Source organism: Solanum tuberosum, unplaced genomic scaffold, assembly GCF_000226075.1.
Source record: "Solanum tuberosum cultivar DM 1-3 516 R44 unplaced genomic scaffold, SolTub_3.0 scf00549, whole genome shotgun sequence".
Taxonomy (NCBI): Eukaryota; Viridiplantae; Streptophyta; class Magnoliopsida; order Solanales; family Solanaceae; genus Solanum; species Solanum tuberosum.
In genome coordinates this window covers 68,799-84,448 of record NW_006239490.1, presented here as the reverse complement: position 1 = coordinate 84,448, position 15,650 = coordinate 68,799, and the positions used below count along the sequence as shown (strand labels likewise).

At 34.5% G+C, this 15,650-nt stretch overlaps 3 protein-coding genes across 4 annotated transcripts in view; 2 read left to right on the top strand and 1 right to left on the bottom strand.

Moving 5' to 3' along the window:
• The window catches only part of LOC102579296 (putative late blight resistance protein homolog R1C-3), a 21,016-nt gene extending 17,237 nt beyond the window's left edge, over positions 1 to 3,779 (top strand). Inside the window, exons 2-3 of the mRNA XM_006365616.2 lie at positions 740 to 3,243; positions 3,473 to 3,779. Coding sequence (XP_006365678.2) covers positions 1,003 to 3,243; positions 3,473 to 3,529 — 2,298 coding nt within the window. The 5' untranslated portion in view covers positions 740 to 1,002 and the 3' untranslated portion in view covers positions 3,530 to 3,779. The remainder of the gene's footprint in view (positions 1 to 739; positions 3,244 to 3,472) is intronic.
• Positions 3,780 to 6,159: 2,380 nt separating this feature from the next.
• Positions 6,160 to 9,817, top strand: LOC102578965 (charged multivesicular body protein 5-like). Its single transcript, XM_006365615.2, has 7 exons — positions 6,160 to 6,451; positions 7,133 to 7,284; positions 8,117 to 8,210; positions 8,955 to 9,026; positions 9,137 to 9,248; positions 9,331 to 9,476; positions 9,570 to 9,817. Exons 1-7 carry the CDS (start codon positions 6,383 to 6,385, stop codon positions 9,621 to 9,623), a joined length of 699 nt encoding a protein of 232 aa, XP_006365677.1. The 5' UTR covers positions 6,160 to 6,382; the 3' UTR covers positions 9,624 to 9,817.
• Positions 9,818 to 9,971: 154 nt separating this feature from the next.
• Positions 9,972 to 15,283, bottom strand: LOC102578627 (basic leucine zipper 6). Of its 2 annotated transcripts, none has more exons than XM_006365614.2 (5): positions 15,108 to 15,283; positions 13,565 to 14,231; positions 11,601 to 11,676; positions 10,986 to 11,112; positions 9,972 to 10,432 (listed from the first exon to the last, which is right to left on the bottom strand). In XM_006365614.2, the coding sequence occupies exons 2-5, from the start codon at positions 14,116 to 14,118 to the stop codon at positions 10,269 to 10,271; spliced, it is 921 nt and encodes a 306-aa protein (XP_006365676.1). In that variant the 5' UTR covers positions 14,119 to 14,231; positions 15,108 to 15,283; the 3' UTR covers positions 9,972 to 10,268. The 2 variants fall into 2 exon arrangements, with proteins under 2 accessions (XP_006365676.1, XP_015160041.1); XM_015304555.1 differs by having other exon boundaries at positions 15,113 to 15,283.
• Positions 15,284 to 15,650: the final 367 nt, after the last annotated feature.

Here is a 15,650-nt window from a genome sequence, read left to right as displayed (position 1 = left end):
TAGTAATTAATATATAATATGTAGTATTTAAGTGTTATATTATGGAATTTGAGAAGTTATTGAAATTTTTATATGATTTTAAAAATATTTTAAATTCATAACTATATATTTCAATGTACAAGATTTTGATAAAATAAAATCTTTAAAGTTAAATTATAATGTTTTTGAAATTTAAATTATTAAAACATATATAATGATTTTATAGAAAAAATAATATCATATAAAATTAAATGAAAAGGATAATAAATTCAACTTTTACCATGATAAGGTTGAAAAATATTATTTAAGTGGAAGGAGGTGGGGCCCACTTGTATATTTTATATAGTAAGTATTGGACATTTGTAATGATTTAATTGGAACAATGGTAGTAAATCCTAGACTCTTCTAATATATAGTAATTATTACAACTTGACATATTGTGTTTTTATTTCATTAGAAATTTATTGTATTAGGACAACTTTATGTCTTTATTTTTCATTTCTTTTTTCTCACTTTGACTTAGTCAATCCATAGTTTTTGTGTGGTTGTGATGTAGATGTTAAATGGAGTAAATCATTTGGACAAAACCACTTAGCCTAATAATAACAAAGCAGAGACATTAAATCTGCAGGGCACTTATCTTTTAGTAATACCAGCAAACAAAGAGAAATGGCTTATGCTGCTCTTTCTTCACTGATGTATACATTGGAAAAACTCTTCAAACCTAATCAATCTTTCCTTTGTCCATGCTCTACACAACATGTTCAATCTCTCTATCGAAATCTTTCTGTTCTGCAAGTTTTCCTTGACGATACGACAAAAGAAGCCAAAGATATTGAAACTCTTAAGTTTATAGAAAAGAGGATCAGAGATGTAATATACAAAGCAGAAGATAAAGTTGATCCAAGCCTAAGAAGCATCATTTTAGCTGATTGCACAGAGAATAGAGAAGGGGCTTGTAAATTCTTCGAGGAAGAATTGGTACAAGTGGAAAAAGATGTTGATTCTCTCAGGCAAGAGGTGATGCAGATTGAGTTTAACAAGCATGGAAGCAAATCCGCAGCAACTCCCTCCTCACCAGAAAAAAGTACAATTGAGGAAAATAGTATTGTTGGGATGGAGGATGACTTCAACACCATACTTGATCGCCTCACTGCCCAAACAGACGAGTTAACTGTCATACCAATTTTTGGTATGGGAGGTATAGGTAAGACAACTCTTGCCAGAAAAGTTTATGATGATTCATATATTCGTTCTCGATTTGATAAACATGCATGGGTCACTATCTCCGAAGAATACAATGAGAGACAAATGCTTCTTGAAGTCGTCTCTTCAATTACCGGAAGCAATCAAGAAATGAGCAATGATCAACTAATGGAGATTGTGTATAGATGCCTGAAGGGTAGGAGATTTCTAATTGTCGTAGATGATATTTGGAGTACTGAGGCTTGGGATCAAATGCAAAGAACATTTCCAAATGATGACAATAAAAGCCGAATTCTATTAACCACACGGCTCAAGTATGTTGCTGATTATGTCAGTTGTCCTGATTTTCTGCCTCATTGTAAGTCTTTTCTCACTCTAGATGATAGTTGGAATCTATTTACTGGAAAATTGTTCAAAAAAGAAGTGTGTCCTCCTCTACTTGTAAAAATAGGGAAGCATATTGTTCAACAATGTCAAGGGTTACCTCTCTCGGTTATTGTCGTTGCGGGACTTCTTGGAAAAATGGACCCAACGTATGATAATTGGAGGAAGGTTGAGGAAAATCTGAGCTCATTCTTTGGTACGGTGTCCGAACGGTGCCAATCAATTCTTTCTCTGAGCTACAATTACTTACCCCAATATTTGAAGGCTTGTTTTCTCTATGTTGGAGGTTTTCCAGAAGACACAGAGATTAATGTTTCCAAGTTGATTAAGCTATGGATTGCTGAGGAATTTGTAAGGGGAAGAAGCAATAAAAGGTTAGAAGTGGTGGCAGAGGAGTATCTAGAAGAGTTAATTGATAGAAGTTTAATGTTTGCCGGTACACAAGGGGATAATGGAATGATGAGAACATGCAAAATTCACGATCTTCTTCGCCAACTATGCCTAAGAGAAGCTCATACTGAAAATGTTGTGCATGTCATGAATGGGAATGTTCCCATCTCCTTAGAAGCCATAGGTGATCAACGGCGACTGATCGTTCAGTTTGATCTTGAAGAGAAGCAATTTTATCCTACAAGGCATAGCAGTGGTATTACAAATATAACCCGCACCTTTATTTTAAGTAAACCATATGTTCCAAAAAGGAATTTATCCATTGTTTCAGAGTTGAAGTTGCTTAAGGTGTTGGATGTATTTTCAATTGAATACGATTTCTCTTGTGTAATACCTCAACTTGTACATTTGAGATATGTTGCTGTAAAAATTGAGGAAACTCTTTCACTAGCCAAACTGAGAAATCTACAGACCATAATTTTTGAAAGTTTTCTAGGAACAAAGTTAAGTTTTCTAGGAACAAAGTTGAAGCACCCCGTAGATATCTGGACAACAACGGAGATTAGACATGTGGATATTAGATCACCACTCTATATATCTAATCCTCTTGAGGCAGAAAATAATAGTAGTGGAGAACATCCTCTGTTTCTCAATAACTTGCAAACTCTAACTCTCGACTTATCTCCTTTTGCTGTGGAAATCATAAGACGAACTCCCAATCTAAAAGAACTAAGGATTTTACATGAAGCTAAGCATTCTGATGGGCTTGCTATTCTTGATTCTCTCAGCCTTCTTGAGAAACTGGAGAAACTACACCTAGAAGCACAACAAACCGTTAACCCGATCATGATTTTCTCAGGGGATATTTTCCTTCCTAATCTCAAGGAGTTGACATTATCATCTACTTATATACCATGGGAAGCTATGAATTTACTGGCTAATTTACCCAATCTTGAGGTGCTCGAGTATGCTGCATTCGATGGAACAGATTGGAGACTAAATGAAGATGTTGTGTTTCGCAAATTAAAACGTCTATTACTGCATAGCTGTAGAGATCTGCAAAAGTGGGAAGCTGGTAGTGATAATTTTCCGATGCTTGAGAAACTAATGATGTTTCGGTTGGAAAAACTGGAGGAGATTCCGGAGAGTATTGGAGATATAATGACACTAAAACTGATCCAAATAAAATATTGCAGCTCTGGTGTAGAGACAAGTGCAGAGAAAATTCAACAAGAGCAACAAAGCTTGGGAAATTATGAGCTTCAAGTTCAAATTACTTCTCTGGTATGTTAAAATTCCATCATTCATTATTTAAATACTCTTCTTGGTGTTTTTTTACTCCCTCCATTTCATATTACTTCGATCCGATACTAAAAAAATAGTTATTTTTTACTGTTGACAACACTTCCTAGAGATTTGTAAGCATCCTAGAGGGATATGCATTGTTGTCTCTCTACATTTTTTGATACAAATTCTACATCTTATGATACACTTTCTTCTTTTATTTTCCCAGTTCTCTCAAGTCTGGCCACGGCAACGGCAACGGCAACAGCAACAGCAGGACCAGTGAGTCCGGCAACTCCATCAAAAGATACGTCAGGCGTATCTAACAGCACAAGCGGCTGAATGTTTTATTCGATATCATGATAAATGGTCTTAAAAACTTGTGTTTGTTCAAAGTTCAATTTTTGATGGTGCCTCTAAATATTCCTAATTAGGCACCTTCACAGGCATTTAGTTAATTATTTATCTTTATTTAGTTGGAACATTTTGAAGCTACTTTTGATTGTATTTATATATCTTAAGAAATCCGTTTAATAGGTACAAATTGTTAATTGAGAACTTCGTTACTTAAAACAGGTAGAATCCAAAACACACAAACTTCATGTCCTAATTCCACTAAGTTGAGTCACTGTGGAATGAAATGCTAACATAGAATTCTATCATATGGTTTTAATGCAGTAACACACAAATTAAACTTCATGTCCAAATCCAACTCACCTTAGCCTCCCACATCATGTCCGTGATAGAGGCCACCATCATCTTGGTCTGAATATCTTCATTTTTTTACCTGATCTCTCCTAGTAATTCATTTCAAAAAGAATGATTATTTCCTTTTTTAAACAACTCTTTTTAACTCTTAGTTTTCACTTACATGTTTAAAATAACAAGATAAAACGACATTTTGATCCATTCTACATATACTTAATCTAAGACCACAAGATTCAAAAGTCTTGTTTATTTTTGAGAAAAGAGTTGATATACACCTTAACTTTGTCATTAGAGCCGATATACCCCTCGTTATCAAAGTGACTCATATATAGGGATGATAACGGGGTGGGGTGAATACAGAGCGGAACGGGGTGAATACAGGGCGAATACAGAGCGGAGTGGGGTGAATACAGAGCGGAGCAGGGTGGGGCGGGTTGAAACAAATTTTAAATTTAACTTTATACTATTTTCCTCTACTATTACACAAATGGCTCACATATACTATTTTCCTCTAACGGAAGGAAAAGAAATCAATTTTAAATTTATTTTTTAGAACTTTTTATTTTAAAAAATATTCATATTGGGTATATTTTATTCTTCACACACATATTCTTTTTGACTTTTTTTATTCAATGGCTAATTTTAATTTAGTATTTTGATGATAAAATTTATGTTTTTAATAACTTTCTTGTAAAATTTATCATATATATCCTATTTTTTACAAATACAAAAAATAAATTATAATATCTAAAAAAATATTAGTTTAAAACATTTCTCTTACCTTTTTCTGTTTTTTCATTCACATTTTTTTTAATTTCTCACGTAAATTTTTAAAAAAAAATAAGAAACTCAAATAATGATAATCAAATAAATAAAAAATAATGTGTAGAAAAGATCATATATATACCCCTACATGTATATTTTTAAAATTTAAAATCATTTTTTTCACTTCCGATAAGTAAAAAGTTATATGTGAGCCACTTTTATAATGGTAGAGTATATGTGAGTCATTTTTATAATGGTGAAGGTGTATGTGAGGAGTTTTTGGCCAAAAACATCCTTTAACTATATCTAAAACTTAATGTACATCCTTCAACTAATATATTGAACAAAAATCATCCTTAATGTATTCAAAACTTAGCAAGTTTCGTCCTTCATGAAACTTCTGTTAAAAAACTTAACAGACCCATCTATGTGCAAGTCACATGACTCTTACACCCCAAATATCAAGTTCCTCAAACCCATCACAAGCCATTTTCTTTGTTCTGCTAAAATTTTTAAAGCTATTCCTTGCTGATTCTAAATGAACAATAAAAGAAAGGAAAAAAACAACAAAGTTAGGACGACTCTTCTTCTGCAGAATGGTTGGACTGCGATTATATTGATTTGGGTATTGATTTTAGGAAGAAAGAAAGGTGTGAGACTAAATAAAAATAAGGCGCAATGAGATTTGTTGATGTTCTGGTGGTCGGAAATTTTTAACAATAATTTAAGAATAAATTATTGGGTCTTGTGAAAATGAAGAGAGCAATAAGAACAGATTCATGTCGAAGAAAATAGTCTTAAAAGATAAGAAATACACGAAAAAGAAATAAATGAAAGGAATCTTTGAATTACATCCGTAAAAAAGTTACCACAAATAATTATGAAAAACAAAGCATGATAGCAACAAAAGAACAACCAATATTGACCTTCATTGTACAATTTTTATTAAGCCGGAGAATTCTAAATTCTTTCCTACGAACTCTGCCGGTAAAAAATTAACTCAGAAAAACTTCAGCTTTGAGAAGAACATAATACAACTAGTGGACATATTTTAGGATGCTTGTAGTCATGTGACTTGCACATGAGATTGGGTCCGTTAATGTTTTTAACAGAAGTTTCACAGAAGGATGAAACTTGCTAAGTTTTGAATATATTAAGGATGATTTTTGTTCAATATGATAGTTGAAGGATGTACATTAAGTTTTGAGCATAGATAAAGGATGTTTTTGGTCAAAAACTCTGTATGTGAGCGTCCCTTCGAGGACATCCGATAAAAAAAGTGTATGTGAGCCACTTTTATAACAAGAGGTATGTCTGACTTTTTTGCTTTACTCATTTTAAATTTTGTATCAAGTCAAAACGAGATTATTTACTCGACCCTGATGACACGTGATAAGCACGTGTTTAGATAATCCCAAAATTCTTTTCACATTCGAGATTATCATAAACAACGACTCAAACTAATATTCCTGGAAACTTCTTCAGGAACAAGTCAATCCAATCCAGGGAGTATAAATTCATCTTCTCCTTTTGGTTCAACAATTCTTCTCAACAATTCCTATTTACGCGCATTTGTATTGAATCTCCTTTTCCCAATTCAATCGGAAACCCTAAATCTCTGCGCAGCAGAATCAACGAGGACGAAGAAGAAGAAGGTTCTAGAAATATGAGGAGAGTTTTCGGTGCGAAGAAACAAACGGAACCTCCTCCTTCCATTCAAGATGCATCCGATCGGGTACGTACTTCTTATTACTCCAATGTAATGGTCAACTTTGCTTATTGTATAATATCTTTTAGAAATTTGTAGTTTGATTGCGTGTAATACAGCTGTTTTATCAATTATGAGAAAAAATGACTACGTACAATTTGACTAATTTTCGTTTGGAGCTAAATTGAATTAGATTAATTTGATATTTTAAATTTGAAAATTTTAGATGTTTGAAAACTATAAGGTAAGTTTTAGTATTTTTCTCATATTAATATGATGAAAAATTATAGTTGATCAAAGTCCATATATGAAACCTGACAAGTAAAAAGTGAACGGAGGGAGTATTGTGCAAGTTTTGAATTTTGAGGTATGGAGATTGGATTAATATATATTTGAATAAGACCAATTCACAATTGTATAGGTGAGATATATATGAAAAATTTTATGAGAAAAATTGGTAGGGGATTACAAGGTGGGGAATTAAACCCTCGCCAATCAATTGAGCTACTGAGATTGTTTATATACAAAAACTTAAAATATGGTGAGTTAGATTTCTATTGTTTTTTTAAGAAATTCTCTTTCCTAGATTATGGATCACTGGAGTGAGTTTTGTAGTGTTTAATGAAATGTTGGACTTTTATATCATTGTGATATTGCTAATTCTCTGCACGTGATATCTGATTTTAGTATTGGTTCTTATTTGTACAGATCAATAAAAGAGGTGACACCGTGGAGGAGAAAATCAAGAAGCTTGATGTTGAACTTGCAAGATATAAGGAACAGCTAAAGAAGACCCGGCCAGGTCCAGCTCAAGATGCTGTAAAATCTCGAGCAATGAGAGTTTTGAAGCAAAAAAGAATGTGAGTCTATCCTTTTTTAAGAGTACAGTGATGTTTAAAGTTTATGGTTGAGCATCAAATTGACTGCTTTGTGGATGAATGTCTAGTCACGTTATAGGTCAAATTACATTTAGCTTCTGAGATGATTGCGCTATTTAAAGACATCTAATCAGTGCTCCTTTTCTCTCTCTCTTGATTATAAAGAAATTTTGTTGCAGGCAAATAAAGTGCTGAAAGCACCAAACAAATACATCTGTGGAGATACCTTGATGAACCATATTATGAGGGAGACAACACTGTGTTTAATGGCTTTTTAAATAATGTTTAGTTCTTCATAGAGTTTGTGGTTACTTCATAAAAAAACGAAATTGGAAGAGCTTGTGATTGAATTGAGGATTGGTCCTTATAACAGTTCCTACTTGGAAATTGGGATACTCACGGAGTTGCAACCGGCTAAAAAAAAGGGATTTCTTGTAAAAATACTAGCCCTGTTGAGTTCATAATGAGAATATTTTCATCGATGAATCTTTTTTGATCCTATGTATTGTACTTAAAAGAGAAAAAAGAGAGGCTGACTTCTGAGGTTATAGGCGATTAATCTTAACTTCACTTAGATTGTACCTGAAGCCAAAGTAGATAGAACACACCCACTAATGTTGGTGAATATTTTGTTCTCCTTGCAACAATTCTCTAAGTTTTGCTTGTGTCTGTGGTGAAAATTATTTTCTCAAGCACTGCTTAGGCATAGTTTTCGCCAAATTGGGAAAAATTCTTGCTTGTTTGACAAGCTTATAGTTTATATGTTGATCTATTGTTTCCAATGCATAATCTCTTTTGTTCGAATATTCAACAGGTATGAAGGCCAACGTGACATGCTCTTCAATCAGACGTACAACCTAGATCAAGTTTCATTTGCAGCTGAGGGAATTAAAGATGCTCAGCAAACAGTATGTTCTATGGAGTTCATGCTTTTTTCAGATACCTAGTTTTCTCCCATTTCATTTATGAAATGCCTAATTCCAAAAGCTGTTATATGCATATGAAACATGTCCGTTGTTAGTTCTGATATTCCAAGTATCTGAAAGCGTCATTGGACCTTTTTGTGTTCGAAGTTCATAATACTTATTGGGTGTTAGCATGCAAAGGTTAGCGCTCTTCTTTTAGGGGGATAAAAGCATACAAGCATCATTTTCTTTACCAATCCTTGGTCGTTAATCTGAAACTGTTTTAACTTGAATTTGATAAAGAGAATTTTGGAGTGTCACTCACAAATCTGATTCACTGATACGTTTATCAAGTGAATGTTATTTGTGGAAATGAATGGCTGCTATTTTAGACTATTAAACTCATGGTCATCCTTTGTAATAACAAATTATTAGTTTTTTCGAGTCATTTGGGCTACATCAATTCATCGTGAAGTGTATCTGCTTCTACATAGCACCCCACAGGGCACAGTCAAGGCTTTTCAGACAAGCTAATTGTGTAACTTAATTCGAACCTGCTGCCTACCTCCCTACAGATGGGGAGGACAACCCATTTATCACAAAAACAGATTTCTTTATATGTCCAAGAGTTTATGTACTCCGTTAGATCCCATGTTGGAGATTTGTTATTTGAAGGCACAACTGAACCATTGGAATCATTCATATACAGTTGAATTTGCCACTAATAAGTTGGTTCTGTTTTTCCAGATGTCAGCTTTGAAGTCCGCAAACAAAGACTTGAAAGGAATGATGAAGACAGTGAAGATTCAAGATATAGATGTATGTCTCCTCATTGTTGTTATCTGTTTTAGTAAACCTTGTGCATTTATCCTTGTTCATTTCTGAATTTTTCACGGCTGCTAATTGTGATATTATTATGTGAAACGTAGAACCTACAAGATGAAATGATGGACTTGATGGATGTGAGCAACGAAATTCAAGAGTCTCTTGGTAGAAGCTACAGTGTGCCAGATGACATTGATGAAGATGAACTCCTCGGTGGTAAGCTTAAGTAGCAACACATTTAGACATAGAAGTAATAAAGCATATCAGATGAGCTCTTAACTTATTACTTTTACTGCAGAGCTTGATGCTCTGGAGGCCGACATGGATACTGAAGGTGAAGGAGTCCCTTCGTATCTTCAACCAGATAAAGAGCCCGATTTGGACGCAGAGCTTAGCCTACCATCAGCACCAACAGGGCATGGACCAATGCCAGCTGGCAACCAGGTAAAGTCAAATGCAGTATGGATAATGTTCTGTTGTAAGTTGTAACAATTGTGTTAAAATGCTGACTTTTTTTCATTTACTTGTGGTGCACAGGCTTATGATGAACTAGGATTACCTGCCGTTCCTCGCGCATCAATTCGCGGTTAAGGAATTAGTGGGATACTAATGATGACTTCATTTGGGATTATTCTTTGTTTATTGGGGAAACCTGGTGTAAACAGTAGTGTGCAGAGTATATCTTCATTGTTGTTTCCAAATGACCCATGTTGATTTATTGTGTAGTAATGGACATAATGCTTGAATTGTATTGTGCACATTCGGTATATCTTATCCTACACCAACACATCTTGCAATCAATAGAAAATCATTAACTTGCATATCAATATGGCATGGCCTATAGTTCACGAGTTCGAGTCAAGAAGTAGTCACTAATACTTGTCTATGTCATACCTCTTGAGGTGTGGCTGTCCCCAAATACTACGTGTTTGAAGAATGTTTTGTGCACTGAACTGCTCTTTTTGTTAATATCGTCAAGTCATCAAATTTTTAAACAGTTAATGTCTTGATCCTAAAAATTACCATTTGGAACAAACTACATTCTAAAGAGGCTTTACAAGCTGAGTCTGAAGGAGTTTCACCTACATTTCTACTGCTCGAATAATAATTCAAGAGCCAATACGTGCAACAAACCCTGACTTGTAGATGGGATGCATTTATTAGATAAAAGGATGGCGCAAGCTCCTGCAGGATATTTATCATGAAGAAAAGGTGTCCAACGAGATCGACTTCCTTCTAGTTGAGATCCAGTTTTCCAAAGTCCAGCATCTGCCAAGCTGCATCCGAACCAGTCATCTCAGTAGCAGAACTCAGCCTGAAGTTGGTGCTCAGCTTACCATTGCGAGAACGCGCTAAACATTTCAGTCTTTCCAATTCTTTCCTCAATGACCTGTATTGAGCTGCATCAAGTTTCAGAACGACAAAGAATCAGACTATGAAAACATCACTTTGCTTCGCCACACTGTTAAACTACTACATCATCAAGGATGTCTGCTGCCAACCCTCAACCAAGGAAAAGTTTTGAGTGCACGAATGACACTAAAGTGAAAGGAATAGCACTGGTAGATCAACCAACTATGAAGCTAAATAAAAATAGACGAATACAATGAAAGTAGCTCAGAATTGCAATGGAATATTTTACTTTCGGCAGCTACAACTTGCTCCATTCATAGTATTGGATATGATTTTTTCACAATCCAATGCTGGAGCAAGCAGATAAAGAGAAGTTGGAATTTTAAGACTTTTGATGGTTTGCCAACTCATGAACAATTGAGGCAAATAGGTAAGAAGACAAGACAAATCCAAAGAAGAGTAACTAACTACCATAGTTAAGTTGTTCCCAAAAGAGGGGAAAAGAGAGAGAGACACCAGCAGTTATGAGTAGCTAATTGAACTTGTTGACGTATAAAGTATTATGGATTTGATTGATTGAGCTAAAGATAGACAACTCACCGTCAACAATGACTTTTTCTTGCTGAAGTCTGAGCATCTGTTGCTTTAGCTCTCTATTCTCCATTGATAAAGTAGCACGTTGCTGAAGCAGAGAAGCAACTTTGGCAGTTAAATCTGACTCTATAGCCTGTATTGAAAACGAACAAGGTTAAGCACCATATTAACCTTGGTCTGCAACACCAATTATTGTGTTGCTTGCAAGAGCACAACTGTCCATTTAAAAGTATTTTGTATAGCATTCGGGATACCAAAGATTGTAGCAATTTGAACAGTCTCAAACTATTTGATAAAACATTTGGGTCACCAATTTGTGTTTTGAACAGTAATTCTTCACCGACAGCAACAGTATTAACTTTAGGATTTTAAAAGTCTCAAAACTTGTGAACCAGCACAATATTTTATTCATAGCATGGCTTTCCCTCAAGTTAATCTCAATGTGATTAATCAACAATTGACATGTAGCCATGGAAACTTCATTTTTGTCTCTGCAATTCTTTAATGTTTAATCTGTGGTGTTACATGGGAAGCTCAACATGTATATTCATAATAATTTATTCAGTAAAAGAAACCTTCTTTAAAAGTCACATTGATGTAACAGTAATAGCAGCAAAGTACCTCATATGTGTTGACAGTTCTCTCTAGTTCAGCTATATATTGGAGTTTACGAACTCTCGACCTCTGTCCAGGATGCCTGTACAAATTCCAAATAGTTATCAAGTGTTGTACTCTTCTCGAGAAAATAATCGTCTCAGAATGAAATAAATCCTCCGGATATGTGAGACTTGAAAATAATTTGGAACAAGAGCACACTCTTAAGGCCTAAGTGTGTTTGCAATGTATTTGTATAAGAGTTTATAGTATATTTAAATAAAAATTGGAAATAGTTTCAAAAGAAAAATAGTGGCGACAACTTCTAAGTAAAGTTTGACAGAAAAGAATAGGAATAATCGCTAGAATAAAGATAATATAACATCATAGCAATATCATCTGTTTATCTTTTGAAATGGGAACTCATCTGTTATCTACCAGTATGTTGGGATACAATTGGTCATGAATTTCGTAAGATGCTGCTTTTCACAAATCCTGGCATACCCCAGAAAACTGCACTGTTAACTCTATCCTTAGTAGTAATTAGGAAAATGGGCAATTTGGGCTTAAAGAATGACAGGTGACTGGATAGTTCTCAATGGGTTTGGTACTTTATTTGTAGCATAGATGATCTAATTACTAAAAGTTAAACTTTGCAAGTAATTCACAAACTTGATCAACCAATTAACAAGAATTGAGCAAAGACACATCAGTCACGTGCTGAAAGGAACTGCGAGAGACATTGATGCAAAACTTTTCAGCATTTTCATTCCACTGAGAAGAGTTTGTCAGGACTGTTCTTGAAAATTGAACACCAGGACAAACCTTCTTTTCAGCTATGTTGCACGGACTCTCCAAAAACGTTGCCGTACCCGTGTCAGATACTCCAAAAATGTAATACTTTTGGAGTATCCTACACACACCCATGAATATTTATGATGAGTCTGAGCAACGGTGCTTTTCAGAATCTAAAACAGTCATCAATTTCCAGTAATGCAAGAAATTTAACTATTAGATGGTCGTTAAAAGGTCATAGCTAGAAGCTTCCTAGACCACATGTCTAAACGACTAAGAACCATTTCAGCAATTTGAGGAGCAAAGTGAAAATTCTCTTAGGATTTAGAAGAAACAACAAGGCATCACATTTTTATAGGACGGTAACATCCAGGAACCACTTGGCTCACAAACCTAACATTTGCAAATTGAGATTTTATACCTAGTTTCATGAAACTCGAAGGCAACATTCTCTATCAAATAAGCAATATTTTTTTGAAACTGGTAGCTGTATCAACACCTCATGATGTACAAAACAGTACACGGGTGGTACTGAAACCATATGTACAAAGATACCCTGAATTCTACTGTCCTACTTCTATAATGAATCTGAAACATCACTAATAGCAATATTAATAAAAGAAATCTTTTGGGTTTTCTGAATTTCCCTTTTCATTTGATAAAAGAAATCTCTAAAACATCACATTTGATTTTATAGATTGGATGAGCCCTATAAGTGCATAATTACAAGTCAAAGATCCTTTTACGGGAGAATGTCAGTTGACCATATAGAGCAAGTTACACAAGGGTCACTAACACACACTCTGTGTGTTGTTGTCTTCTCTAGAAATCAGAAACTACTCCTTATATGAGCTAAGTCAATGAGTACATATAGTTCCCAAACTGATATGATATCTTTATAAGTTCCCAATTCATGCTAATGGCAGTTCTTTTCACCTATACAATTAGCAAGCTAGAGTTCGCATTAAAAGATAATGCCAAGAGATCTGGACGCCATACGACAGGAATAGACTAGAAAATTAACCATTATCTTGGGAGATAAGATGCATGCCCCTGTATATTCAGGAAACATTTTCGCAATGATGTTGCTCTACCATGGAATATGGACACAATTAACAAGTGAAAAACAGATGCTGATAATACGTTGCCAACTAATGATGAATAATATTGGAAATAAACAGAGTTTGGAATCTAACCGTTTCATTGGCTTTGCCTCAGCACTGACATCATCTGCTGCACCAGAAGCATTTCCCACTAACTCCAATTGTGCAGCTCCAGACACAGAAACACACCTATCTAAATATTGTAAAGGGTTTGGAGACACATATTCTGATAATGCTGAAACTATAGCATTCTCTGCAAAGGTTATATTGCTCTTTCCACGAGGCGAATTAGGACCATAGATACAATTAGTCTTTGAACTACTATCCGATTCACAAGACGCATTGGATTCAGTTTCGTCAAACTTATCAAAGCCTTCAAATGAAACAAGACCATCCAAAACTGTCAAAGAATCACTAGCTGATCTCCTATGCATTATGCCACTAGAATTTGATCCCGAATCACTAAGCAGCTCATCAAGCCATGCAGGCTGCTCTTCTAAGATGGAGCTTTGGGAAATAGATTTTTGATGTCGAGGAGGCAACGAGTTATGTTGGTGTGATGGTGGGCTAAAAGGATCTTGAACAGGGCAAGTTAACGGTTTCTTCTGAAATGGGCAACGAGGCGGAAGATGAGCTTGCCTCGACATGATGAACTTAACTACTAGGTGACCCTATGATTTTCTTTTTGACACCTTCACAACAGAATCTAATAAAACAGGTCTTTCTCCCATGTTTCTGCCACCATCTTATTACCTAGTTTCTACAAAAAGTTTACAGAGCATGAAAATCAGAAATTACATTTTCTTCCATCAATCAAAAAATCCAAGAATTTTATTCTGAAGATTAAAACCAAGCAAAAGTATAAAATTTTCCTGTTAGGACTTGAAGTTTTGGCAAGAAAATCAATAGCTGGAAACACATATAATAGCTTGTGATATTTGAGAATCTGAATTTGTTCCATTTTTTTTCACAATACAGAAATTACTGCTCAAACAATGAGCCTATTTTTTTCAAAGCTAAAACATGAGTCAAATACAGCAAAAGAGAAACATCCATTAAATCCTCCATCAAATAGCAAACCAACAACATACCCAATGTGGGGTCTCGAGAGGCTAGAGTATACACAGATCTTACCCCTACTTTAGGAGGTAGAGAGATTGTTCTGATACACCCTCAGCTCAAATAAAAACATATCGAAAAAAAAATAACGAAAGCCAAGAAATCTTCGTAATATACTAAGAAAGCATGACAAAGCATTCCGAAAACAAAAAAGAACAGTAACACTAAACACAAACAGCAAACCAGCAAACCAAAAATACAAATATGCAGAAAAGGAGGAATTATGCAATTACAACAAAAAATTACGAAGCAAAACAAGACAAACACAACAATCTACATTCCCCATTGATTAAACACCATAAAGAATTTTCAAAACACCCAAACTAAAAAACACAACAATGACATGAAATTGAATTCTCTTCAACTTAACAACAAACACTAAAACCCTCAAGATTCTCCTTCAACACTTATTCAACAAAAACCCCACATACAAATTGTTACAAAAAAATAAAAAAAACCACATAAAATTTGTATCTTTTTCTTGAATTCTTGAAAGATATTTTCTGGGGAGGCATACCTTACTTCTTTCTTGGTGGGGTGTTTTTTTTTTTTGGTTTCTCGATGAGAGTGAGAGGAAAAAGAGAAGAGCTTTGAATGTTTATGCAAAATGCAAAATTACAAATGCCAATGTTATTAGTAGTAGCAGCTTGTCTCTCACTGTGCAAGTTGATGGGATGACCCTTTTTTGGACTGATTTTAGATACGGATACAATAACACAGTGACACCATTACTGCTCAAATTTCCCAATTTACTAAATGGACAAGGTACGGATTTTGTTCGTCTCAAAATAAGTGTTATTTAAGTAAAAATTGTTCTTATCGAGAATAGAATAGATATAACATTTAGTTTATCAAATTATTTATATTTGAAAAATATATGTTGAAAATGGAAGATGTTTTAAAAAAGAGTACAGTTTTATAAAGTTATATATTGATTTTTATCTTGAATTTCGAAAGTGATACTTATTTTGAGTGAGGGAAAAAGTTTTTGGTAAAATGGACACTAGGGAGTACTATTTGGTAGCTTTGAGTTGTTAACAGCTCATCTTCACTTTTTCTA